We start from the raw sequence: 24,567 nt of genomic DNA on the forward strand, positions 1-24,567 counted from the left end.
GAAGAAGGCTCCCCACCGAGCAGAGAGCCCGATGCGGGGCTCAACCCTAGGACCCTGAGATCATGACCTGAGCTGAAGGCAGAGGTTTAACCCACTGAGCCACCCAGGCACCCTGTACTGAAACCTTCTGCAGCATGTAACCCCACTCCCACCGTTCTTTTGTTCAGCAGCACATTTAAGTACACCTTCAGAGCAGAACACCCTTGATCTGCCCTAGTGATATGTCTATTCTTAAATATTCTCTGCTTGGGTGGTCCCTCAACACATACTCTTAGTCTCTAGGGCTATAAAAGCAGGTCTTAAGGGAGATTGGGTTATGGAGATCTGCTTGTCTTGTGGCAGCCCAAGACATCCTTCTATCCATAAGTTCCCTTAATAAAAACCATTTCCTGTCTAGCTGGACAAGCTGGACATGTCAAGACTTTTTCTTTGGTCATCTGGCTCCTTTGGCCTCTGGAAGTCATTTGCATTATCTTTCTTTCCAGGAACAACCCTACTCTTCTCCTGATCTACAAATGCTGAAATCTATTTTCCAGTATCTCTAATGGGCTGCCCCAGATTCACAATGAAACTCCCTTGTCTGTAATTGAACTTGTGATGTCTTCCCTCCCATTATAACCTGATAATAACCTGGTCCTCTTCCTATATTCTAAAGCTCACTCACATTTCCACTCATTCCTGTTGTCCAAACTGAAACAAACTCCTTGCCCATCTTCATATCTAGTTTCAGTCAATTCTTTTATTATTTCTCTTAAATATTCTGTTCTGTCACTACCACATTTCTAAAGACACTTTCAACAATCTTTGCCTGAGTTATTATAACACTGAGTTATTGTAACACTTTAAAACCAGTTTCCCAGCCTTTAATCATACAACCTTCAAGTCATTTTTCCTATAGCAGTTAATGTTATTTTCTATGATCCTGCAGCACCCCCTGGAACAAGGCCCCCAGGTTGGGCCCTGAGCCCAGTATGTGAGCTCCCCTATGGGAGGAGCTGTGCCCATGACCACCAAGCAGAACCTGGAGGAGAAGCAGGAACCCTTGGGCAGTTCCTTTCGGAAGAGAACATGGCCACCCATTTCTCTGGACTCCGCCTGCACAATGACCACCCTTACTGCAGCACCCCCTACGGATTTCCCCCCCATCTCTGCCCCGATTCAGGAGCCCTTGCTCTGAGCTGCTTCTCTGCAGCTACCCTGGGAACCTGATCCTCGAGTTCCTCTGGCTGCTGAGGCTAGGGGACACTCCCACCCCTCATTACCCTGAAACCCAAGCCGGGGAGATAATGGGGCTCTGAGTGCTCGTGGGCAGTATTTCTGCCCATCTTCCTTCTTCCCCACAACAGAGAAGACCAGCATCCCCACTAAGGGACCAGCTGTCCTGAATATTCTCCAGACCAGGCCTCCGGCCCTGGACCTACTCTCAACAGAGGACACTGAATCCCACAGCGCCCTGGTGTGGTGGGGCAGCAGGGACAGGAGCATGGGAAGTGAGACATTCCCCCAAGAACTGAGTAAAGATTGCTGAGAAAAAAAAAAAGTTATTTTCTGACACATCCATGTCAGTTCCCTGTTTAAAAACCTCCAATATTCTTTAATGTTCATGGGACTTTGAAACACCTATCTAAATATTAACAAGTCAGAAAACAACAAATGTTGGTGAGGATGCTGAAAAAGGGAATCCTCTTACATTATTGGTGGGAATGCAAGCCATTGCAGCTACTCTGGAAAACAGTATGGAGGTTCCCCAAGAAGTTAAAAACTGAGCTACCCTATGACGCAGTAATGGCACTACCAGGTGTTTACCCAAAGGATATCCAGTAATTGCACTACTAGGTTTTACCCGAAGGATATGTTGTGATTCAAAGGGGCACCTGTACCCCAATGTTTATAGCAGCAATGTCCACAACAGCCAAACTATGGAAAGAGCCCAGATGTCCATCAACAGATGAATGGATAAAGAAGACATGCCATATATACACAATGGAATATGACTCAGCCATCAAAAAGGATAAAATCTTACCTTTTGCAACAATGTGGATGGAATTGGAAGGTATTATGCTAAGCGAAATAAGTGAATCAGAGAAAAATAATTACATGGTTTTACTTACATGCGGAATTTAGGAAACAAAACAGATAATCATAGGGGAAGGGAGGGAAAAATGAAGTAAGATGAAATCAGAGAGGGAGACACACCATAAGAGACTCTTAATCACAGGAAACAAACTGAGGGTTGCTGGGGGGGGCAGGTAGGAGGATGGGGTAACTGGGTGATGGGCATTAAGGAAGGCAGGTGATGTCATAAGCACTGGGTGTTATATGCAACTAATGAATAACTGAACTCTACATCTGAAACTAACGATACACTACATGTTAATTAATTCAATTTAAATAAAATAAAAGATAAGACACATGTACTGTAATTATATATTATGTATATTATGTACATAAAATAATAACTCTCACACAGAAACAAGGTGCTTAGCCATCAGATTCCATTCTATCTAACTATCCCCGCCCACAAATAGCCCTATCTTTCAGCCATTCCTCCAGCTGTCTGGGCTCTTGCTTGCACCTGGGTTCTTGCTGAGCATGTGTCATCAGCACTGAATCAGCAATTTCAGTGTGGCTGAACTGTGAAAATGTTCTCTCTTTGGGAGAGAAGTAAGAAGTTAAGACAATCCTCTGTTTTTTAAATAATGGAAAGGTTTCCAACATGGGTAGATATCTTAAGTAGGAAGGATGCAGATTTCCTCTCTCTTCTTAGGATGAATGAAAAAGAATCTTTTCCGAATTGGACTTAATGTACTTCCTAATAACAAACTTATATTTTTAAAACTTCCTCCTGAGTATATAATAGTAAAAGCCAGTGAAATATTTATTGGTTAGAGCTCTTTTATCCTTGAGTTCATTCATCAGCAATTGAAATCTCTGAGTCCCACGTGTAAGAATATGGAAATGCTGTTAAGTTAGAAATATCAGTGGTAGCAGGAAGCATTTTTTCTTAATTCTGTCCTGAATTTAATAAATGCTTCCACTGAGAGTACCTGTCTCCTAAAAGCTATAGTTCTGTTTAGATTAAGATACTGAAGTTCCCACTGCTGTATAAGATAGCCTTCAATGTGGGATTGTTCAGTGTAGCCAACATTGCATAAAAATCCTCTGGGTGCTACAGAAGACACAAACCCTAGGAAAAAGTTATCAGAAAACAGGCAACAGTCTTTGAGTTCCCTGATTACTGTTAAAGATTTCGAGAAATCAGAAAAGCAACATGGCACAGTAGAAAGTGCTTTGAAGTTAGGCAAACTGGATTTACATCCATACCCCATTACTTGAGCAAGCTAAGCAACTTTAGGCAAGTCACTTGACCTCTCTGAGATTACCTAATCTGTATAGTAAGGTGAATTCTACCTATGTCATAGAGGGGATGAGAACATTTCTATTAGTGGCCAAACGAATGAATGATGGTCTCTTTCCAAATCAACTCTTCACATATGAAAAACAGATGAGCATAGTATGGCTTACAAACATAGTATGCTTGCAACCAGAGGAAGTTGCAATATAGTATTAGAGCCAAAGAATTCACAAGTCGGAGTTCTCAGCTAACAGATGACATGTTATAACAACAAAAGTATCAAGTTAGATACCATACTATGAACTTCTCATATTGAATTAATTTTTATGTGGAAAGTAGTGATTTAGATGAAACTTTTTTTAAAACAAGAGGACTGTTATTTTTCTTTTTTTAATATAATGATGGAAGTCTGACTGTTGTAAAAAAGGTTTTTGACCTTGGGACTCTACAAAAACAAAATTATACTATTTTTGTAAGATTATATATGAGACTCTGGAGTTTTAATGAACAGGGCAAATTCATGGGAATAATATTTAAAGGGTTTAGCTACTTATCTAAACTTCATACTATCTAGAAAATGTATAGAAATATTTTCCCTTGGATGAAATTTCTTTTCTTTTCTTTCTTTCTTTCTTTCTTTTTTTTTTTAAGATTTTGTTTATTTATTTGACAGAGATCACAAGTAGGCAGAAAGGCAGGCACAGAGACAGGAGGAGGCAGGCTCCCCGCCGAGCAGAGAGCCCAATGTGGGGCTCAATCCCAGGACCCTGAGATCACGACCTGAGCCGAAGGCAGAGGCCTAACCCACTGAGCCACCCAGGTGCCCCCCATTGGATGAAATTTCTTAACCTTAGGATTTTGAATTGTTTTCAAATATAAAAGTCACATTTATTAAATGGTTTGATTGTCTACTTTTGGTATTGTGTCAAGCAAATTATCATGACTCACATTGACATAAAATTCCATGTAATGATTTTTATTAATTGTTTCACATTCATTATTTTCTTTTCATTTTACTTTAAATTATTTCACTTTACTAAAAGTAATGTGGGGGACTGTCCCACTAAGCATATATTTTGTTGTTTATTTAAATGATTAACCTAATTATACAAGTTTTTCAACTAATGATTCCTGAATTTGATTTGTTTAGCTTCCTTATTCCCTCTGAATTAATCGCTCATTTTTGTAAATTATTTTAAATCTGCAAGTTTTATAGTGAAGGAGCATAATAGTTAGATATCTTTTTCATATAACATGAGCCAGTAGATAAATATTTCTAGTGAAAATACTTACACCTACTAAAAACAGGTAATTTGGGTTCAAATAAATGCCAACCGAAAGGATTAATTTTAATAAATGAGTTTTTACTTAAAGGCTTTTATAAAGTATAGGCCTGCTATAACTGTGGAATGGCATTTTAGCAGCAGCAAGCCTCCTTTCCCCCCACAACCCGAAGATACTATGTGCCTAAAATGGGGTTGTTTAGCAGAACTTTCCACCATGCAAGCTTTTCAAGAGTGGCCACTAGTCAGATGTTGCTCTGGAGTTCTTACAATGTGGTCATTGTGACTGATGAACTGAATTTTTAATTTTAATAATTTAAACTTAAATAGGCACACATGGCTAGTGGCTACTGTAATGGACAGTACAGGTCTAGAATGCATGTTGAAATAGCTGGAGAAGTAAACAAGTGTGATTTCCATGCCCTCAACCCCACCTCTTTTTCATGTTGTTCAGTTCTTACCTATAGCAGAGTCCAATTTAAGTCTCATTTCCTGGATGAAATTTTCGCTGACCACTCTAATACACATGGATATCTTTCTTGTCTGAACCCTAAACACAATTTTTATAATTGAATTTAGTGTCTGATTGTACTTTGCACAATAGTTTAATTTTAATACATGTAAGTTTTATTAGCATAAAACAATACAGGTAATATTATTAGCGTTTATTCATTGAAAGCTTACAGTGCTAAACTTTACACATATCTTATTTCATCTTCTTAACAGTCTGGTAAAGTATACATTCTGATCTCCACTTAGGGGGACATGGGTGGCTTAGTCGGTTAACTGGTTAACCGCCTGCTTTGGGCTCAGGTCATGATCTCAGAGTTCTGGGCTCCTTGCTCAGTGGGGAGTCTGTTTCTCCCTCTCGCTCTCTGCCTCTCCCCACTGCTCGTGATCTCTCTCTCACTCTCTCTCAAATAAATAAATAAAATGTTTTTTTAAAAATCTCTCTATTTAAATAGAGATTAACCCGCTCAGAGAGATGAAGTAACTTGCCTGGGTTAAACAGATAGTGAATGGCAGAGCTGGAACTTGAAATCAGGTCCATGACTATCCTACACAGGTAGGGATCTTGTTGGAGTAGGTAGGGTTTTATGAGATATTTTGACCTGATTTGATTATTGGAAGCCATCATAACAAATCTAAGCCCCATTTGAGAAGACCATTTTTTAACAATTACAGCATAATGGTAGTAAATGATCATGATTCAGTTTAAATTACCAGAGTATTTCATTTATACTGAAAGACCATTCCAAAGTTCACATCACTTTCTTAAAGACCAGTTGCTCCCTCTAGTGAAAAATCAATGTGAATACCATGCCCAGTAAGTAAGAGATTCTTAGTAGACCTACCTTCCTTTGGCATGTCTTAGAAATTTGTGGAGGTGTATTCTGGTTATTAAAAAGAATGCTATTGGTAGTGTCAGAAATGCTATATACCAATAGTAAGTCCTCACTCAACAACAACAAAATTGTCCCATTTGTGAGAGGGAAAACCACCTGTATTTATGTCAGCCTGGAATTTAACATCATTTTACTTGTAAAAACGAAATATGTTGTGCTGTTTTACTGTGCAGTGAATATTCCAGGAATGAAGCTATGTATTTCATCTAATTGAGGACATTATCAAGTGTAAAATATAGCATTACTTAAATATCACCAAGAAAAGAGAAAAAAAGAAAAATATTGTCAATTAAACTATGACACAATGGATTTTTAAAAATAATTTTTACTTTGTCTTTCAAAAGCTCTTTTAGACTTTAGTTAGATGTAAATCAAATATCACACTTAGACACATATAAAAGGAAAAACAAAAGCAAAGTAAACTGTTAAGGTACTTCTAGAACTTCTTCATATTCAGAAAATTTTCTGCAACAGTTTTGACTCAGAGTTGTCAGTATCCATGTTTTCCCAAACAATATTATCCTCTCTGTTCTCAACTAGTTTGGTGATGCTATATTTCTTAAAATGGTGCTCAACTCTTATATCTATGATTTTCTTCAAAGACATAGACACCAATTATATAAGTTTTTATGTTAGCACTTTTTTGAGCCTGCCAAGGAGACTGATAGAAAGTTTTCAAACTATGGGTTGTATCCCTTCCTCAGATGGTCTTTAATGTTTGTCCAGAATGAAAACAGTAACAACAACCAAGTTCTCACATACTCAGGCAATGACAACAAAAATATCATGACTAAAACCTGGTTGATAGTGGTTATACATTTTGATTACAGAAATGTGAACATGTTTCTTTCCTTCTTTTTTTTTTTTGGGTGAAAATGTATTTCTTACAGGGGAAGAAATAAGGAGCCATGGTAATCTAGGGGAACTCTTCCTTTTTCTTTTCTAGAACTTCACCAAGATTTGGTCACCAAGAGGAATTCTACTCTGGCTTAAAGTAAAACCTACCTGTATCAATCTCCAGCCACAGTGACTATACCAACAGGTGTAACTTTCTTTTTCTTTTTTTAAAATGATTTATTTATTTATTCATTTGACAGAAACATAGCAAGAGAGGGAACACAAGCAGGGGGAGTGGGTGAGGGAGAGGGAGAAGCAGGCTTCCAATTAAGCAGGGAGCCCAATGCAGGGCTCGATCCCAGCACCCTGGGATCATAACCTGAGCCAAAGGCAGACACCCAATGACAGAGCCACCCAGGTGCCCCAACAGGTATAACTTTCTAACTACTTTGTCATTTCTTATAATGTGGGCATGTTAATGCCTTTGTCTATTGAAACAGACACTATTATAAATTACTTTTACTTCTCTTTTTATATCAGAGTCAAGTCATTATATTTATGTTTTTCTATTAATGTGTGTAGTTGGGGTTATATTATCCATGAATTTCATGTCAAGAAAGTAAAAACTTGCTAAAAAAGATGATAGAGGGTCTGATGGGGTTTACAAAATACTGAATTTAGGTATTATCAATAACTACTCTTCTTCTAAACAGAAAGCAAATCCTGGCGTACTTTCCTAACAAACTAATACGCTTGTGGATAGGGGAATGGGTGTGTATTAATTCAACATTTGTTGAACTGAATAAACAAATGTGTATTAATTCAACATTAAGTGACGATAGTTTTATGCTTTTATTTTAGGGAGTAACTTCACATTTTGTACAGAGAGCAGTTCTTGAGTTAAACTCCCTAGATCCAAATCATGGGTCTACCATTTTTTTAAAGATTCCATTTATGGGGCGCCTGGATGGCTCAGTGGGTTAAGCCGCTGCCTTCGGCTCGGGTCATGATCGCAGGGTCCTGGGATTGAGCCCCGCATCGGGCTCTCTGCTCAGCCGGGAGCCAGCTTCATTCTCTCTCTCTGCCTGCTTCTGATCTCTCTTTAAAAAAAAAAAAAAAAAAAAAAAAAGGAAAGATTCCTTTTATTTATTTATTTATTTATTTATTTTTAAGTTTTTAAAAAAGATTTTATTTATTTATCTGAGACCGAGAGAGAGAGATCACACGTGGGGGTAGGGATGGAGGGAGAAGCAGACTCCCTACTGAGCAGGGAGTTCTTCACAGGACTTGACCCCAGGACTCTGGGATCATAACCTGAGCCAAAGGCAGATGCTTAACCGACTGAGCCACCTAGGTGCCCCTTATTTATTTATTTAGAGAGCACAAGGAGGGAAAAAGGGAGAGGGAGAGAGAATCTCAAGTGAACTGCTAGTTGGGCCTGGAGCCCAACACAAGGGCTCCATGACCCTGAGATCATGACCTTAGAAAAGTCAAGAGTTGGTTGCTTAACTGATGGAGCCACCCAGGTGCCCCGGGTCTATCATTTTTTTTTTTTAAGGGAAACTGACAGCTTATTATTTATATTATTTATAACATTATTTTTTATTTATAAAAATAGCTAACATATGTAATGTTTAATAAATGGCAGGCCCAGCTTAATTTAATTTACACTAACGCATTTAATCCTCACAAAGGATTCACCATTTTTTATGTCATTTTTGAATGAGTAACTCAGTCTCTCTTTGTGTCAGTTCCCTAGTGAGTAAAATAAAGGTCATAATAGCACTGCCTCACAGGGTTCTTCATAAGAACTAAAGGATACAATACACAGGGTAGTGTTTACAACAGTGGTCAGTACATCAGAAGCAGTAAACACATGAAAGCTATCATTAGTTATAACCACAAAACGTATCTTGCTGCAAAACAAAAATGTCTGAACTTCTGCTAAACTCTTTTATCGCCTGAGAAATCATTCCTGAAGAATCTGTGATTCTTTGATATGATGCAAAATAGCTTCATGGTTTTTGTCAATGTTTCTCCCAGAACCATATTAAAAAAGACTAAACTACCTTTTGAGTAGTGAATTTTATTGCAAATTGCCACAGAAATGCTCTGTAAAGTAAAAATATATCTTATATTTAAAAATGCCAAAAGGGCACTAGGCATTATATAAGACTGATGAAACTAATACCTCTGAAACTACTAATACACTATATGATAATTAACTGAATTAAAATTTTAAAAAATGCAAAAAGGTAATATATGGAGCAGAGCTAAAATATACTCCCCCATAAAATAAAATATAATGCCAGTACGGACACACTGTTAGTTTTTGTAAGATGATTTAAGGTTTTGTTTATTCAAATCAGCAAATATCATTAAGGATCTATTAAAATCTTAGCTCCGTGCTATGCTGAGTAAATGCAAAAGAAGAAGCAACTGTGTCCTCTCCCACGGAATGATACTGGGATGCTGGAATGCTGAGACTGACATGCAGGAAACAACCAGAGTCACTAAGAGGACGAGTATAATTAAGTGCTCAGTTGCATGGCTCAGCAGAATTGTAGGAATTCAGAGCGGGAAGATTAATGAGTCATAGAGTGGCTCAGGAAAGTTGCCCCTAGGAGAAAGAGGAGGAATGTAAGAGTTTTTATGTATGATCTTGGTTAAGTTCATTAACCTCTCAGTTACTGCTTCCTCTTTTATAAAATTTGACAATTTAATGCATACAAAATGCCTCGCACACTCTAAAGCAAGACAGGTTTGTGATAGGGTCTTAGAGAATGAATAGTATCCACCTAAAAAGAATGTTTTAGATAGCAAGATAACCGTGTCATGTAAAAGAGACACATATTCCTTTTAAGACTTTAGGTTCAAAAAGATAAGAAAAAACGTCTCCAAGTAATAGCTGCAAATAATATTATTAATATATTAAGTACAGTTTTTTGTGGCAAATAGCAACCATATTTTTTTTTCCTGCAAGGCAAGATAACTCCTTCAGCACATGAAACTTGGTGCAGACTGAAATCCTAAAGAGTTCCTTCTTCCACGAAAAGATTCTTTCTTAAAAGATTTTTTTAAAAAGTTTCAGGGGCACCTAGGTGGCTCAGTGAGTTAAAGCCTCTGCCTTTGGCTCAGATCATGATCTCAGGGTCCTGGAATAGAGCCCCCCCCCCCATCGGGTTCTCTGCTCAGCGGGGAGCCTGTTTCCCTCTCACTCTCTGCCTCCCTCTCTGACTACTGGTGATCTCTGTCTGTCAAATAAATAAATAAACTCTTAAAAAAAAAAAAGTGGCATAAAATACACAAATCTGCTTTTCCCTCTAAAACCATGTTTCTCCCTGGACCTTCCCTTATTCAAAAGTTACTTTAACTTACACTCTCCATCTTCTACAATAAAGAGTTATCATCACATCATTTCTCCAGTGGGACTTTCAGACAATTAAAATTAGGAGAAATTTAAGTTTTTCCTCATTTTTGTGTATTCAACCAAATATCCCATATCATGTCTTTTCCAAATATACTGATAGTTAAAGAAGGAAAGTTTCCTCCACAGCGTTTCAACACTTAACACTCACCAGAATCCTGATTACATTTACATGCACCATCTATTGCTGGAGTCTTTCCTAACATTAGCAGTTAGAGCACTAATTAAATACACTTGCAGACATAATAGTGCCCTTGACAAATAAAGTCACATCTAGTTCTGGTGAAAGCCTGGCAATAGAGTTTTCTGCTTAAAAACAGAAGGCATATTAGAAGAATGAAAGTTTCCACTTTAGGCCAAATTAGATTATTCCAAAATAGAGGATGATTTCATGGCAATAAGAAAGAAATGGGCCTTGTGGAAAATTCCATTATTCATTCTTATCTACAAGAGTAACTGTCAGCCAAGCACCAAGCACCAGGAGGGAGAAATTGTATTCTGTTCACTTGTTTCTGTATTTAACATTCTGATAATGTAACACTGCAAGGCAGTGTGCTACCTACGTGGTAAACAGTGGTAAACAAAACTATGACCCTGTCCTTCTGGAGTTCACAGTCTTCTCAAATATTTTTTGTCACAGGTTTTGGCTTTAATTTTCTCTTTCTGGATATTGCCTAATTCTGGTCTTGATAACCAAAGACGCTCAGGATGTGATACATCACAGCTGTTGGGCAGGAAGCAGGACCTCAAAAGGAAGCAATGGGCAAGGATGAGGGAGAGGCTGCTAGGCAAAACACGACACACACAGAGATGCAACCAAACTTCAGTTCAAGGCATATTCACTTCATATTGCTTTAGTAACAAATTCCCACCAACTTAGTAGTTTAAAACCACACAAATTATTATTTTTTATATTCTGGAGGTTAGACATCACAAAGATGTTGGCAGTGCTGCATTCCTTCAAGGCTCTACGGGACAATCTATTTCCTTACCTTTCCAGATTCTAGAGGCTGTCTTTATTCCGTGGATCCCGGTTCCTTCCTCCATCTTCAAAGTCCACAGCACAGCATCTTCAAATCTCTTTTTCTCACCTCTGCTTTGATTGTCACACATTCAAAATCTGACACTCCAACCTCCCTCTTACAAGGACCATTATAATGACATGGGTCCCACCTGGATAATCCACGTGATTTTCCCATCTTCCTATCTTTAACCTAACCGAATCTGCTAAGTCCCCTTTGCCACAGAAGAGAACATATTCACAGGTTCTGATGATCAGGAGGAGGACATCTGTGGGGGCCATTATTAAAATAGCCTACAATCAATCCAAGGCAAAGGAAATAGAAAAAAAAAAAAGTTTGCCCGTTTCGCACTTTGAGTCAACTAACCGCACACTGGCATTCTGCAAGTTTGTTTTCTACTTCAAGACTACCTCAATTATTCATTTTAATTAGCTTTCCTTTATAAAAATCATGGCAGGAGGTCTCCCACTGGTATTTTTCTGAGGCCTTGGAACTCTCGAACACCAGTTTTCTTCACAAGCTAAACGAACTAAAACAACCAGGTCCACGGACCTCCCTCTTCAACTCTGGGAACTGACTGCCATGAACACATACTTCAACAGGGTCAACCTCTCCTACCTCTCTGCAGACCTCAATTCGTGAATAGATTAATAGTTTATTGGACTGAGAATAGCTCTTCTAATTTCCTGCAGTGAGAAGCCACGGAGCAAGATTCAGCGAACTGACCCTGGTTTAATCCCTGCAGACATTATGTAGCACAAACTCCTCTTTGAGGCAGATTACAAATTCGGAACGAGCAAGGACTAATACTACGCGTCACTTTAGCGGTAAAAAAGCCGCGGAGTAGTTTTTTCTCCCAGTGATGTCAGAGGCCAAAGGGCTTTCTACTTGAGAAGAGAGAAACAATTTGCTGTCCACGTTAGTTTAAAAATAAAGAGATTTTGGGGGTGCCTGGGTGGCTCAGTGGGTTAAAGCCTCTGCCTTCGGCTCAGGTCATGATCCCACGGTTCTGGGATGGAGCCCCGCATCGGGCTCTCTGCTCAGCGGGGAGCCTGCTTCCTCCTCTCTCTCTGCCTGCCTCTCTGCCTACTTGGGATCTCCGTCTGTCAAATAAATAAATAAATAAAAATTAAAAAATAAATTAATAAAGAGATTTTTGCTCCTGGCCACTATGGGGTAACAAGGAATAGATTTACACTCCTGCCTGAAAAATTCCTCTGCAAAACCAGTGAAACGCCTTTTCAGACGACGACAGGCAGGGGAGTGCTGGGGTCGCCACAGTTCACCCCAGCTGGCATGCTGGAGGCAGTTCCCAGAGGTACCGCAGGGAGGGTTCTCACTGCCTTCAGTCTCTCATTCCGAAACACAGTTATGAACGTAAGTCAAAGTAGGGCTTCACCTCCCACTAAACTCACACAAGTAAAAATACGATAAAACTACAGGAAAGGGCGGAGCAAACCCCAACTTCTCGCATGGGGGCGAGATCTACGGCCCTGACGTCAACCTCGCGGAGACGCTCGCGAGAGTAGAGAGTGGGCGGGGCGAAGCGCCGGCTGGCGCGCGGGCGGTCTCCGTGAGGAAAACAGACGTTAATCTGCCGTTGGTCGGGCTGCTACGGACATGAGCCTCCTGGCTGGGGCTGAGAGGTCCTCTTCCCCCGAAGCTCGCAGTCTCACGACTCCCGGCGATGTCCCAGGAGACCCGGACCCACGCCACAGCCTGAAGCTCCGTGAGGAGACCGAGGTATCCCAGGTGATGGCGGAGCCGGGTGCGGGAAGCTTGGACGCGGTCGCGCTCCCACCGCCTCAGCTTCCAGAGGGGCGGGGAACCTTCCACGCCCCCGCGGGCTGTGACCACCCAGCCCCGAGCCGAGGCGGTGGGGATTGCGGTTTCGAGGCGACCGAAGCGGGGCAGGCGGAGGCTCCGCCTCTCACGGAAGGCCCGGAAGCTGTGCCGGTGTCCGTGGCAACGGACAACAGCCTGAAAAATGGCCGCCCGAGCCGAGAGCCGCGCGGCCCCGGTGGGGAGAAGCCGGAGAGCTTCGGGTTTGAGGTCTTGGCAGCGGTGAAGGCCGAGGACGTGGAGACCGAGAAGTGCACCGTTTCCTCGGTAGCAGTGGATGAGGAGGTGGTGGAGAAGGAAAGAGTGAAGGAGGAGGACGAGGAACAAAAGATGGAAGTAGAGAAGCAAGTAGGTGAAGAAGGAGAAATGATGGAGGAAAACAGAGTGGGGGAGGAGGAGAAGGAAGAAGCGGGGCCCCGACCCTTGAATATGGATCTCCGCATGAACCCCCTGGAAGCCATCCAGATGGAACTGGACACTGTGAATGCTCAGGCCGACAGGGCCTTTCAGCAACTGGAGCATAAATTTGGGCGAATGCGTCGGCACTACCTGGAGAGGAGAAACTACATCATTCAGAATATCCCGGGCTTCTGGGTCACCGCCTTTCGGAACCACCCCCAGCTGTCCCCCATGATTAGGGGCCAAGATGCAGAGATGCTAAGATACATAACCAATTTGGAGGTCAAGGAGCTGAGACACCCTAGAACTGGCTGCAAATTCAAGTTCTTCTTTCGAAGAAACCCTTACTTCAGAAACAAGCTTATTGTCAAAGAATACGAGGTCAGAGCCTCCGGCCGGGTGGTGTCTCTTTCCACTCCAATCATATGGCGCCGGGGCCATGAACCTCAGTCCTTCATTCGCCGGAACCAAGATGTCGTCTGCAGTTTCTTCACCTGGTTTTCAGACCACAGCCTTCCAGAGTCCGACAAGATTGCTGAGATTATCAAAGAGGATTTGTGGCCCAATCCACTGCAGTATTACCTGTTGCGTGAAGGAGTCCGCAGAGCCAGACGTCGCCCAATAAGAGAGCCAGTAGAGATCCCCAGGCCCTTTGGATTCCAGTCTGGTTAGTCTCTGCCTTTGGAAATACTGCACAAGGTCCCCTGCCACCTCTTGCTGGACCTGTGCTAGGACAACAGAAATGGGTTACACCCCCCCCCCCCGCCCCGTTCCATTTCTACAGCGTTTTTCCTCTGGACATTGTTTCCTCAACCTCAAGACTGAGACTTTGAAGGCCATGGTCCTCCATTTCCACATGGCCTTCATGCCATTCTGCATTACTGTCACATGCTGCATGGTCATGATTCACATTACTCCTAGGCCAAGCACATGATGCTGTAAATTGCATTAGCTTTATCTGTACTGCATGGACCCGTTTGTTCTCAGGGCCTTTGGTCTGGCTCTTAGCACCTGGAATTCTAGCTTTGCCTAGAAGCTCATTCTACCCATGTTGGCTCTTTAGTACAGGCACGTAGCCTGTAGACAATTGTGGGACAGAGAGAGCAGCAGTGTGCCACTTAGTCTATGTGATTGCACCTCTGGTCACCTCCTACTGCCTACTACTGGCCTTGCCTACGCACCTTGGGCCCCTGCCTACCTTGCAGATAATTGTTGGCCCCACTGTCTCGTTTCTGGTAGACAAGAATCTCTAGAACTGCCGGGGGACCCAGGTTTCCTGCCAGCATACAAAGACCCTTCTATTCCTCCACCCAAAAGATCTAGATTTCCCCACCTCCCCTTCCCTCCATCTTCATGATGCAGAACACTACTAACTGTCAAGCTAGTGGTCAAAGTGACATGTTAAACCTTATTCTTATGGCCAGAGTAAGGATGGTGTCCATTCTAACTACCAGGCTTTCTTGGCCTCAGCTAGTAAATTCACACGAAACGTAGTGTATACCTCTTGTGCCTCCTCTCCTTAATCCTGGACGCTATTAAATGCCAGGGTGGCAGTACACTTTCTCTCCGTCTCCTGTCTCTTAAAGAAAAAAAAAAAAAAAAAGATAGCTCAAAAGCATCTGCAAAAGCAGGCCTTTTAGTTTAATTTGGTTTTAGCTCTTCATTATTTCCAGGGACAGGTTGTCCTGTAAAATAGACTGCTGGAGCTCTTATTTTCCTCTGCTCTCTTCCCCACTCTCCACTCCTTTAGCAACACCTAGAGGATTTAAAGGGAGACAGATCTAGATGGAATGAAAAATTATATCTAGTTGATAGTGGATGGAAGAACCAGAGATTTTGATGGGTTCCCTAAGCGGGGAAAACTGAGCAGATGACCACAGGGGAAAAATGAGCAAGATAAAAATTGGGCTAAGATTAAGATGAGCTGACACAGCGTTCAAGGAAGAGGTTTTCTCTTTCAGTGGTAATGGGAGGAGAAATACTTTTTCTCAGGATTTCCATTGTGAATTGAGAGGGATTGGAGTGTGAAGTGTATTTCCTAGAGAAGAGGAAAGAAACAAAGCAACTTCTGGAGCTTTCTCTTGTTTTCATTTGATTTAATTTATGCAAAAGATTAATACTGTGTTTTTTGTTTTTCCAATGTTTAGTAAAATAACATTTTCTGTTTCTGCTTACTGGGAAAATTGAGTTGTATAGGTTTTCTTTTTGCTTTCAATTGGGAATATTTGGAGAAAATAACAGTTTTACTTTCCTGTAAGATACAGAGACTTAAATGAATATTAGAGTTTTCGACTAATTGTTTCTGTTAAAACTGTATCCTTAGAAATAGAGTTTGAGTAATTTGATTTTATCAGATTCTGAAGACTGGAGATTGTTGTCTTCATGGAAGAATAACCTACAAAAGATGTTTGGTTTGATTGTCTTGCTTAATAATTTATCCTGGGTATAACTTAGAAATTGATGCATCTTTTTTCCTAAATATAAATACTTGTGAGATTGCTCTGTTCAAATTGAAAGTGTACCATTGGCATATTTGTTTTTCCTTGTATGTGTCATAGTAAAGTAAAAGCATGTTAAGCTGCTAGATTTCTTATTTTTCACCCTGCCCTAAACTTGCATGAAGAAATTGATTAAAATAACAACAGATTATAGAACTTTAAGTTCTAAAAATGGATACAACAGACATTATCCCAAAAGTAAGAAACTAGGGCACACTGCTTGTACTTTACAAGGTTGGGAGGGTGGTTTCTGGATTTAGCTTTAAAATGTTAACAGTATTCATGATGTCACCTTTTTCCATATAGCTTGTACAACACCACCACTTCCTTCACTTCTTAAAGCCTCCATTTCTGTCTCTGTAAATGATAGTCTCAGGTCATTCAGACTTTTTTTATTCACTTGCACGTTTAATAAGCAAACAGTTTCTGTCATAAGTGATCAATTCTTTTATCCTCATACTTTCTTAGCTGTAAAAATTTGTTCATTTTCTTCAAACTTCCCCACCTTCTATTCCTGTCAAATTTTTCAGAGCCTCAGAGGTAACTCTTCTGCCTTACATTTTTTCTGTTCCCATTAGAGAAAATGAAATGTCTTCTCTAGTACTTGGTATATTTATAGGGACTTTTATTTTAGAAAATAGCGTATAGTTTGTTAACAGCGAATTCCACAAATACTAAGGCATTTTGTCAGGCCTTGGGAAGATAACAAGAATAAGAAGATAAAATAATTTCCTTTATTGTTAAAGAATTGGGGAAAAACTGATAAGCAGACATGACACAGTGATACGGTAAAATACAAATGTATTTTCACTTCCTTTCAAGTTTGTAAGCTCTGTGAAAGCAGAGATGATGGGGTATCTTATATCTCTCACTGCTCCTAGCATATTTTGTACATAGTTGTTACTAGATAAATATTGAATGACAACATGAATAACTCAAATGGCAAAAGAGAACAAAATACCCTAGTACCCAAAAAGGCTTGATGAAGTAATGAGAAGAAGATGGTTTTTAAGGCATTTGTAAAATTGAGGGGAAAAAATTTACAAAGCCTTTTTTAAGTAAATTTCATTTTTAAGTGATTAGAAAAGTCTAAACCCTATAACATTTAACCTTTCACTTGCTACTTCAGCAGAGCATTACTTAACTTTGGATCAACAATTATGTGCTTTATTTTTGTATATTTTAAGGTAACTGTTAACACTAGAGGTAGGAGTTAGACTCTAGACGTGTGCTGTCCAATACAGTAGCCATTAGCCACCAGTGACTACTGAGCACTTGAAATGTGTCTAGTCCAAATTGAGATCTGCTCTGAGTGTAAAATAAACACTGGATTTCAAAGACTTTAAGTATGGAAAAACTGTAAAATACCTCAATTGTATATATTGATTGCATGTTGAGATGGTAATATTTTTGATACATTGGTTAAATACATTAGTAAAAATTTTTCATTTATTTGTGGCTACGGGTAAATTTTAAATTAGATGGACAGCATGGTTCTAGGCTTCTTGGATATATCAAAAGTGTATAAAATACATAAGAAACTTTCTCCCTGTGAATTTTTTTTGTGACCAAAAAAACCAAGACAAGAAAGGGTTATCTAGTTAGAGTTTAAGATGGGTAAAGTATTGCTAGATGCCAATGGGTTAAAAAAAAAAAAGTGTAAAAATGAAATGTCTCCTATCAACTTTTCCATGAGTACCTTAAGATATACTCACTACTTCACATGATGCCTAGGTGGCCCAGTCTGTTAAGTGTCTGCCTTTGGCTCAGGTCATGATCCTGGGAAGCTGGGATCGAGTCCTGTGAAGGGTTCCTTACTCAGTGGGGAACCTGCTTCTTCCTCTGCCTCCTGCTCCCTCTGCTTGTACTCTCTTTTTCTGACAAATAAGTAATATATAAAAATATATACTCTGTACTCTGTAAAACAGTGTACAAATGTTTCTGGTTCTAAGTAGAGTACATGTGGGTGTCAAACTAGCACTAGTAGTTATATTGGGTTATCTAAAGGAGTGTCTAATTGATATTTAGGACCTATAGCTTCATATTTTTCTAGAATAAGGTGTTGTGTATCTTTGATTTACAAAAATGAATCTCAGAACAGACACAGTACATGAAGCTCAAAAAAGAAAATTTCTGTTATCAAATACACCATTTTGTGTATGTTAATATAGGCTCTAAATTTTAACAATTGGTCAGGCAACAGAAAAAATCAGAATCTAGCATTGCATCAAGTCATTAATGCTCACCACTTGAAGCATATTTTATTTTTGAAAAGTAGGGTAGCCTTGCAGTGCAGCCTTGCAGCAATTATTATTTTATATTGGTTATTAAGGATTATATGGGATAGTAAAGTGATGGTTGTCCTTGCTCTGGAGGAACTCACTGTCTCATTGAAGGGGTATTTTTTCCTTGAATGTTTCCTCTTCAGTAATATTCAAACCAGTCATGTACAAAAGAAAACTCAGGATTAACATGGCAAAAAGAAGTTGTCAGAGATGATCACGACTGTCCTTTCAGGGCTAATTTCCCCTTAATATATAATTGAAGTCCTAGACTGTGAATGAGATGGATATAATACTTATCTATTTACTATCTATATGGGAGATATTTTATTTGTGAGCAGTACTTTCTCCATGTTGTTTGAAGTGTTTTATTCAGTTCTGAACGGCCACTTTAATACATTTTCTTTGGTCTCTGGGGTACTCAAGACTTACAGAAGAGTTTCTATTAGGCCACACTAAGAAAATGTCTACTTTTTGGCTTCACTTTTTCAGTATTTGCATTTCATGTTTTTGTTTTTGTTTTTGTTTGTTTGTTTTGTTTTGTTTTGTTTGGAGAACAGGTGAGGAAGAAATGGTTCTGTTAAAAGTAAAAAAGGCCACTTAAGTAAGCTGCTAATTTTCATAAATACCCAAATGTCTTATTAGTGGCCTTAAGAGATAGAGAAGACACATTAACTTTATTTTATTTATCTATTTATTCAAAGATTTTATTAAGTAATATCTGCACCCAACATGAGGCTTGAACTTAAAACTGAGATCAAGACTCACATGCTCTTATTTGAGCTAGCCAGGTACCTGGAAACACTAGCTTTAAACGGGGATTACATCAATTTTCCGACCTATTACCTAGCACATTAGCCAAAAGAAAAACCTTTTCTGAGCCTTGGTTTCCTTGTCCATAATGCAGGGATGTTAATACCTATATTGTAAGCCGATATTCTCCCAGGATGTATTTGGAGAATGCCATTATAAGGTTGTAGAAAGCATTTGGGAGTTTACTATGTGCCAGGCACTGTGTTAAAAGATTCCAAGTATTGAAATAGTTAATACAGGTTAGAGTGTGAAAAATGCCAAGCACAATGCCTGGCATTTAATATGTAAGAAATAGTAATTTCCATTTACCTTCCTCTCCATTTTAATTTCTCATTTATATCCAGACAGTTGTCTAGCCTAATTTTTCTTAAACCCAGCTGACCATTATAAATAGCTGGGGAGTGGGGCACCTGCGTGGTTCAGTCAGTTAAGCATCTGACTCTTGGTTTCGGCTCAGGTCATGCTCACAGGGTCCTGAGATCAGGCCCTGTATTGGGCTCTGCGCTCAGCACAGAGTCTACTTGTCTCTCTTCCTCTGCTCTTCTCCCTGCCCGCTATGTCTCTCTCTCTCTCTCTCATAAGTAATATCTTAAAAAAAAAAAAAAAAAAAAAAGCTAGGGAGCTTTGAAAAAATTCTGATACCTAGGCTCTACCCTCAAACCAGTTAAATTAGATACAAAGGTACAGACAGATTTGAAAACCTTTTTTTGGACTCCTCATGTGAGGGAATATTAACTCCCTTCCCAGTTTTATTAGATTTTCTCAGAAACATATTGCCTTACAATACCCAGCTATTGCAAAGGACCTGGCATATAGTAGGCTCTCAGCACATCTCCATATTTTGACCCTTGTATTCTTGCAGAATGTAATTAGCCTGGCTCCACAAAGGAGTTAAGTACTTGAAGATCATCATCCTGTCCTTCACCTCAACGGCTCTCCACCTCCTCCACCACCACCACTACCACCAACCTGGGTATATATAAATTCCTTCAATGTTCCTTATCCATTGTGTATGCTAATAAACAAGATTCATTATGCCGGTGTTTTTCCTGAAGTCAGGTGCCCTGTACTGAGCAAAGTAACATCCAAACAACAAAATAGAATGAGATTCTTATCACCTATATTTTACATAGTTCGTTTCTTTAAGTGGATCTTGGGAGAACATTAACTTTTGGAGCAGCAATATTATCCCTTTCATTCCTAATAAGATTAAAATTTACCAAAGTGATGGGGCCCCTAGGTGGCTGAGTGGGTTAAGCCTCTGCCTTTGACTCAGGTCCTGATCTCGGGGTCCTGGGATTGAGCTCCACATCAGGCTCTCTGTTCAGGAGAGAGCATGCTGCCCCTCTCTAGTCCTGTCTCTCTGCCTACTTGGGATCTCTGTCTGTCAAATAAATAAATAAAATCTTTAAAATAATTTACCAAAGTGAATGCTTTAAAAAGTATTCATGTACTACTGAGTTAGGCTTCTTCATATTATACTTCATTGAAGTTTGTGTCCAACACTTAACATGTATTTATATTAATTTTTATTAAATTAGGCTAATTCTTTTAACCTATTCGTGCTTGGAGGATCGTTAATTATTCCTAATGAGTAATTTTACTCCCTAATTTCATTTGCAAACCTAATGTCATTTGCAAATCTTGTCTGTAGCCAGGTCATTGTTGTCTCCCAGGCAGCTTCCTTTCAGAGTAACAACATCTTTAGGATCTTACTATAAACTATGGATCCACATATTCTTCTCCCCCCCCACCCCCAGTTTAACTTTGTCCTAGGGCATCAGCAAACAAACTTATACATAGAAACTTATTTTAAGATTCATGTACTCCTCTACAAAATTCTAGAAATATGGGTCTTCTTATTAAGGCTTGATTTCAGCACACATTTCTTCAGGCTGAAGTCCACTAATCAAGCAGAGGTTTGTATTGCAGAATCAGCCACGACAACTGATTCATACATATAAGACATGAGTGTCTTCGGAAATAGTAACTTCATTTCTGAGTCTTTATTTCTTTATGCTTCAAACTCTGATTCCAGAATTTATGGTGGCTTAGTATTGGTAAAAGAGTGTGTTCTCCACTTGCTTTTTTGTCCATATACATAGTTTGAATCTATTTGCATTTTCTTGATCACACTGATGATAGTGGCTAACATTGAGTGATAAATATTTAATCCCTACCACCTCAGTGTTCTTTGTGCAGTATCCCTCTCTCCTTGCTCATTTAAGTGATCAAAGATGTCACCTAAAAATAGATAAGAAAATCTATTGTTTTTGGAATTTGTCATTGTTCTCTTTATTAATGTATTTTCTTTATTAAAGTATAATTTATATACGGCACAAGAATGTTCATAATAGTTTTATTCATAACAGTTCAGAGCTAGAATCAAACCAGTTTCCACCAAAGGTGAATGAATAAATCATGGTGTATTCATAACAACGGAACATGACTCAGCAACAACAAGGAACAAACTACTGATCATGCAATATCATGGGTGCATCTCAAAAACATTTTTAAGTGAAAGATGCCAGATAAGACAGTACATACTGGGGGTACCTGGGTGGCCCAGTCAGTTAAACATACGATTCTTGATTTTGGCTCAGGTTATGGTCTCAGAGTACTGAGATCAAGTCCTATACTGAGCACTGAGCTCAGTGTGGAGTCTGCTTAAAATTCTCTCCCTCTGCCTCCCACCTCGCTGTGCATGCTCTCTCTTTCTAAATAAATAAATTTTAAAAAGAGTGCATACTATATAATTCCATATATGTGAAGTTCAGTAGCATGGGAAGCTTACCCATGGTGATAGAAATCTAAAGAGTGGTTGCCTTAGGGTTAGTAGAGTAACTGGGAAGAAGCATGAGCAAACTGCCAAGAGTGATAGTAACACACCATGTTTTCTTTTTTTATTTAATTTTTTAAATTAACATATAATGTATTATTAGCCCCAGAGATACAGGTCTGTGAGTCGCCAGTTTTACACACTTTGCAGCACTCATCATAGCACATACCCTCCCCAATGTCCATAACCCCATGACCCTCTGCCTACCCCCCTCCCCCAGCAACCCTCAGTTTGTTTTGTGAGAAAGAGTCTCTTATGGTTTGTCTCCCACCCCATCCCATCTTGTTTCATTTATTCTTTTCCTACCCACCCAACCCCCACCCCCCGCATGTTGCATCTCCACTTCCTCATATCAGGGAGATCATATGATAGTTGTCTTTCTCTGATTGACTTATTTCGCTAAGCATGATACCCTCTAGTTCCATCCACGTTGTTGGAAATGGCAAGATTTCATTTCTTTTGATGGCTGCATAGTATTCCATTGTATATATATACCACATCTTTTTTTTTTTTTTAAAGATTTTATGTATTTATTTGACAGAGAGAAATCACAAGTAGATGGAGAGGCAGGCAGAGAGAGAGAGAGGGAAGCAGGCTCCCTGCTGAGCAGAGAGACCGATGCAGGACTCCATCTCAGGACCCTGAGATCATGACCTGAGCTGAAGGCAGCGGTTTAACCCACTGAGCCACCCAGGCGCCCCAATATACCACATCTTCTTTATCCATTCATCTTTTGTTAGACATCTGGGTTCTTTCAAGTTTGGCTATCGTGGACATTGCTGCTATAAACATTCAGATGCACATGCCCCTCCAGATCACTACATTTGTATCTTTAGAGTAAATACCCAGTAGTGCAATTGTTGGGTCATAGGGTAACTCTCTTTTCAACTTTTTGAGGAACTGCCATGCTGCTTTTCAGAGTGGTTGCACCAGCTTGCATTCCCACCAACAGTGTAGAAGGGTTCCCCATTCTCTGCATCCTCGCCAGCATCTGTCATTTCCTGACTTGTTAATTTTAGCCATTCTGACTGGTGTGAGGTGTATCTCATTGTGGTTTTGATTTGTATCTTCCTGATGCTGAGTGATATGGAGCACTTTTTCATGTGTCTGTTGGCCATCTGGATGTCTTCTTTGCAGAAATGTCTATTCATATCCTCTGCCCATTTCTGATGAGGGAGAAGGAGGCTGGCTGAGGACAGAGCAAGAGCTGGCACCTTGCACCCCCTCTCCACCTGCCCCCCTCCATATGTGTAGCATTCCTCAGGCACCCCTGACTGCCAAAAAATGATAAATAGTTAACTTGCAGGAATCACAATCCTACAGAACAGGAATCTCCCTTGCTCTACAGATGTCCTAGAGATCTAAACAGGGAGGTTACCTTATCAATAGCACAAATTTCCAGAGGCAAATAACTCTCAGTTCCTGAAGCCCTAATGTCTCCCTCCCCACCATAAACTGGAGGAGGCTGAGGTAGAAGGGAATGTAAATGATAGCAGGATCATAATACCCCACCAAGAATCTCCCAACTATCTTGATGTTAATGCCTGACCTAAAGACGACATTGATCAAGCCATAAGGGCAAGGCCTCCCCCCCGGCACCTTGTAGGCCCTCCTTAACATGTGAAAACTCTGTTGAAACCTCTCATCCCTTTACCACCACCCCCCCAAACGCAAGGTATATAACATGCCTACCCTCACAACCCCAGGCAGCCACATCTCCGCCTGCCCACGGGTCCTGTTCCCGTGCTCTAATAAACCACCTTTTGCACCAGCGACGTCTTAAGAATTCTTTCTTTAGCCGTCGGCTCCGAACCGAACCTCACCCCACCGAACCTGACTTAAGTTCTGGGACTTCATCAATTTCTTGATTGGATTATTTGTTCTCTGGGTGTTGAGTTTGATAAGTTCTTTATAGATTTTGGATACTAGCCCCTTGTCTAATATGTCATTTGCAAATATCTTTTCCCATTCTGTCAGTTGTCTTTTGGTTTTGTCAACTATTTCCTTTGCTGTGCAAAAGCTTTTGATCTTGATGAAATCCCAATAGTTCATTTTTGCCCTTGCTTCCCTTGCCTTTGGCGATGTTCCTAGGAAGAAGTTGCTGCAGCTGAGGTCTAAGAGATTGCTGCCTGTGTTCTCCTCAAGGATTTTGATGGATTCCTTTCTCACATTGAGGTCCTTCATCCATTTTGAGTCTATTTTCATGTGTGGTGTAAGGAAATGGTCCAGTTTCATTTTTCTGCATGTGGCTGTCCAAATTTTCCTAACACCATTTGGTGAAGAGACTATCTTTTTTCCATTGGATATTCTTTCCTGCTTTGTGGAAGATTAGTTGACCATAGAGTTGAGGATCTATTTCTGGGCTCTCTATTCTGTTCCATTGATCTATGTGTTTGTTTTTGTGCCAGTACCATACTGTCTTGATGATGACAGCTTTGTAACAGAGCTTGAAGTCCGGAATTGTGATGCCACCCACTTTGACTTTCTTTTTCAATATCTCTTTGGATATTTGAGGTCTTTTCTGGTTCCATATAAATTTTAGGGTTATTTGTTCCATTTCTTTG

General features: G+C 40.0%; 1 protein-coding gene and 1 pseudogene across 1 annotated transcript; both read left to right on the forward strand.

Moving 5' to 3' along the window:
• The first annotated feature begins 1,003 nt into the window (after positions 1–1,003).
• Positions 1,004–1,298, forward strand: LOC123392137 (annotated as a pseudogene).
• An 11,549-nt stretch (positions 1,299–12,847) lies between these two features.
• Positions 12,848–16,153, forward strand: TSPYL1 (TSPY like 1). Its single transcript, XM_004753548.3, has one exon. It carries the CDS (start codon positions 12,951–12,953, stop codon positions 14,241–14,243), a length of 1,293 nt encoding a protein of 430 aa, XP_004753605.1. The 5' UTR covers positions 12,848–12,950; the 3' UTR covers positions 14,244–16,153.
• Positions 16,154–24,567: the final 8,414 nt, after the last annotated feature.

This window comes from Mustela putorius, unplaced genomic scaffold (assembly GCF_011764305.1).
Source record: "Mustela putorius furo isolate JIRA1106 unplaced genomic scaffold, ASM1176430v1.1 tig00000450_pilon_pilon_pilon, whole genome shotgun sequence".
Taxonomy (NCBI): domain Eukaryota; kingdom Metazoa; phylum Chordata; class Mammalia; order Carnivora; family Mustelidae; genus Mustela; species Mustela putorius.

Excerpts from the sequence above, each read along its gene's own strand:
- TSPYL1 (XM_004753548.3), top strand. The coding sequence starts at position 12,951 with ATGAGCCTCCTGGCTGGGGCTGAGAGGTCCTCTTCCCCCGAAGCTCGC.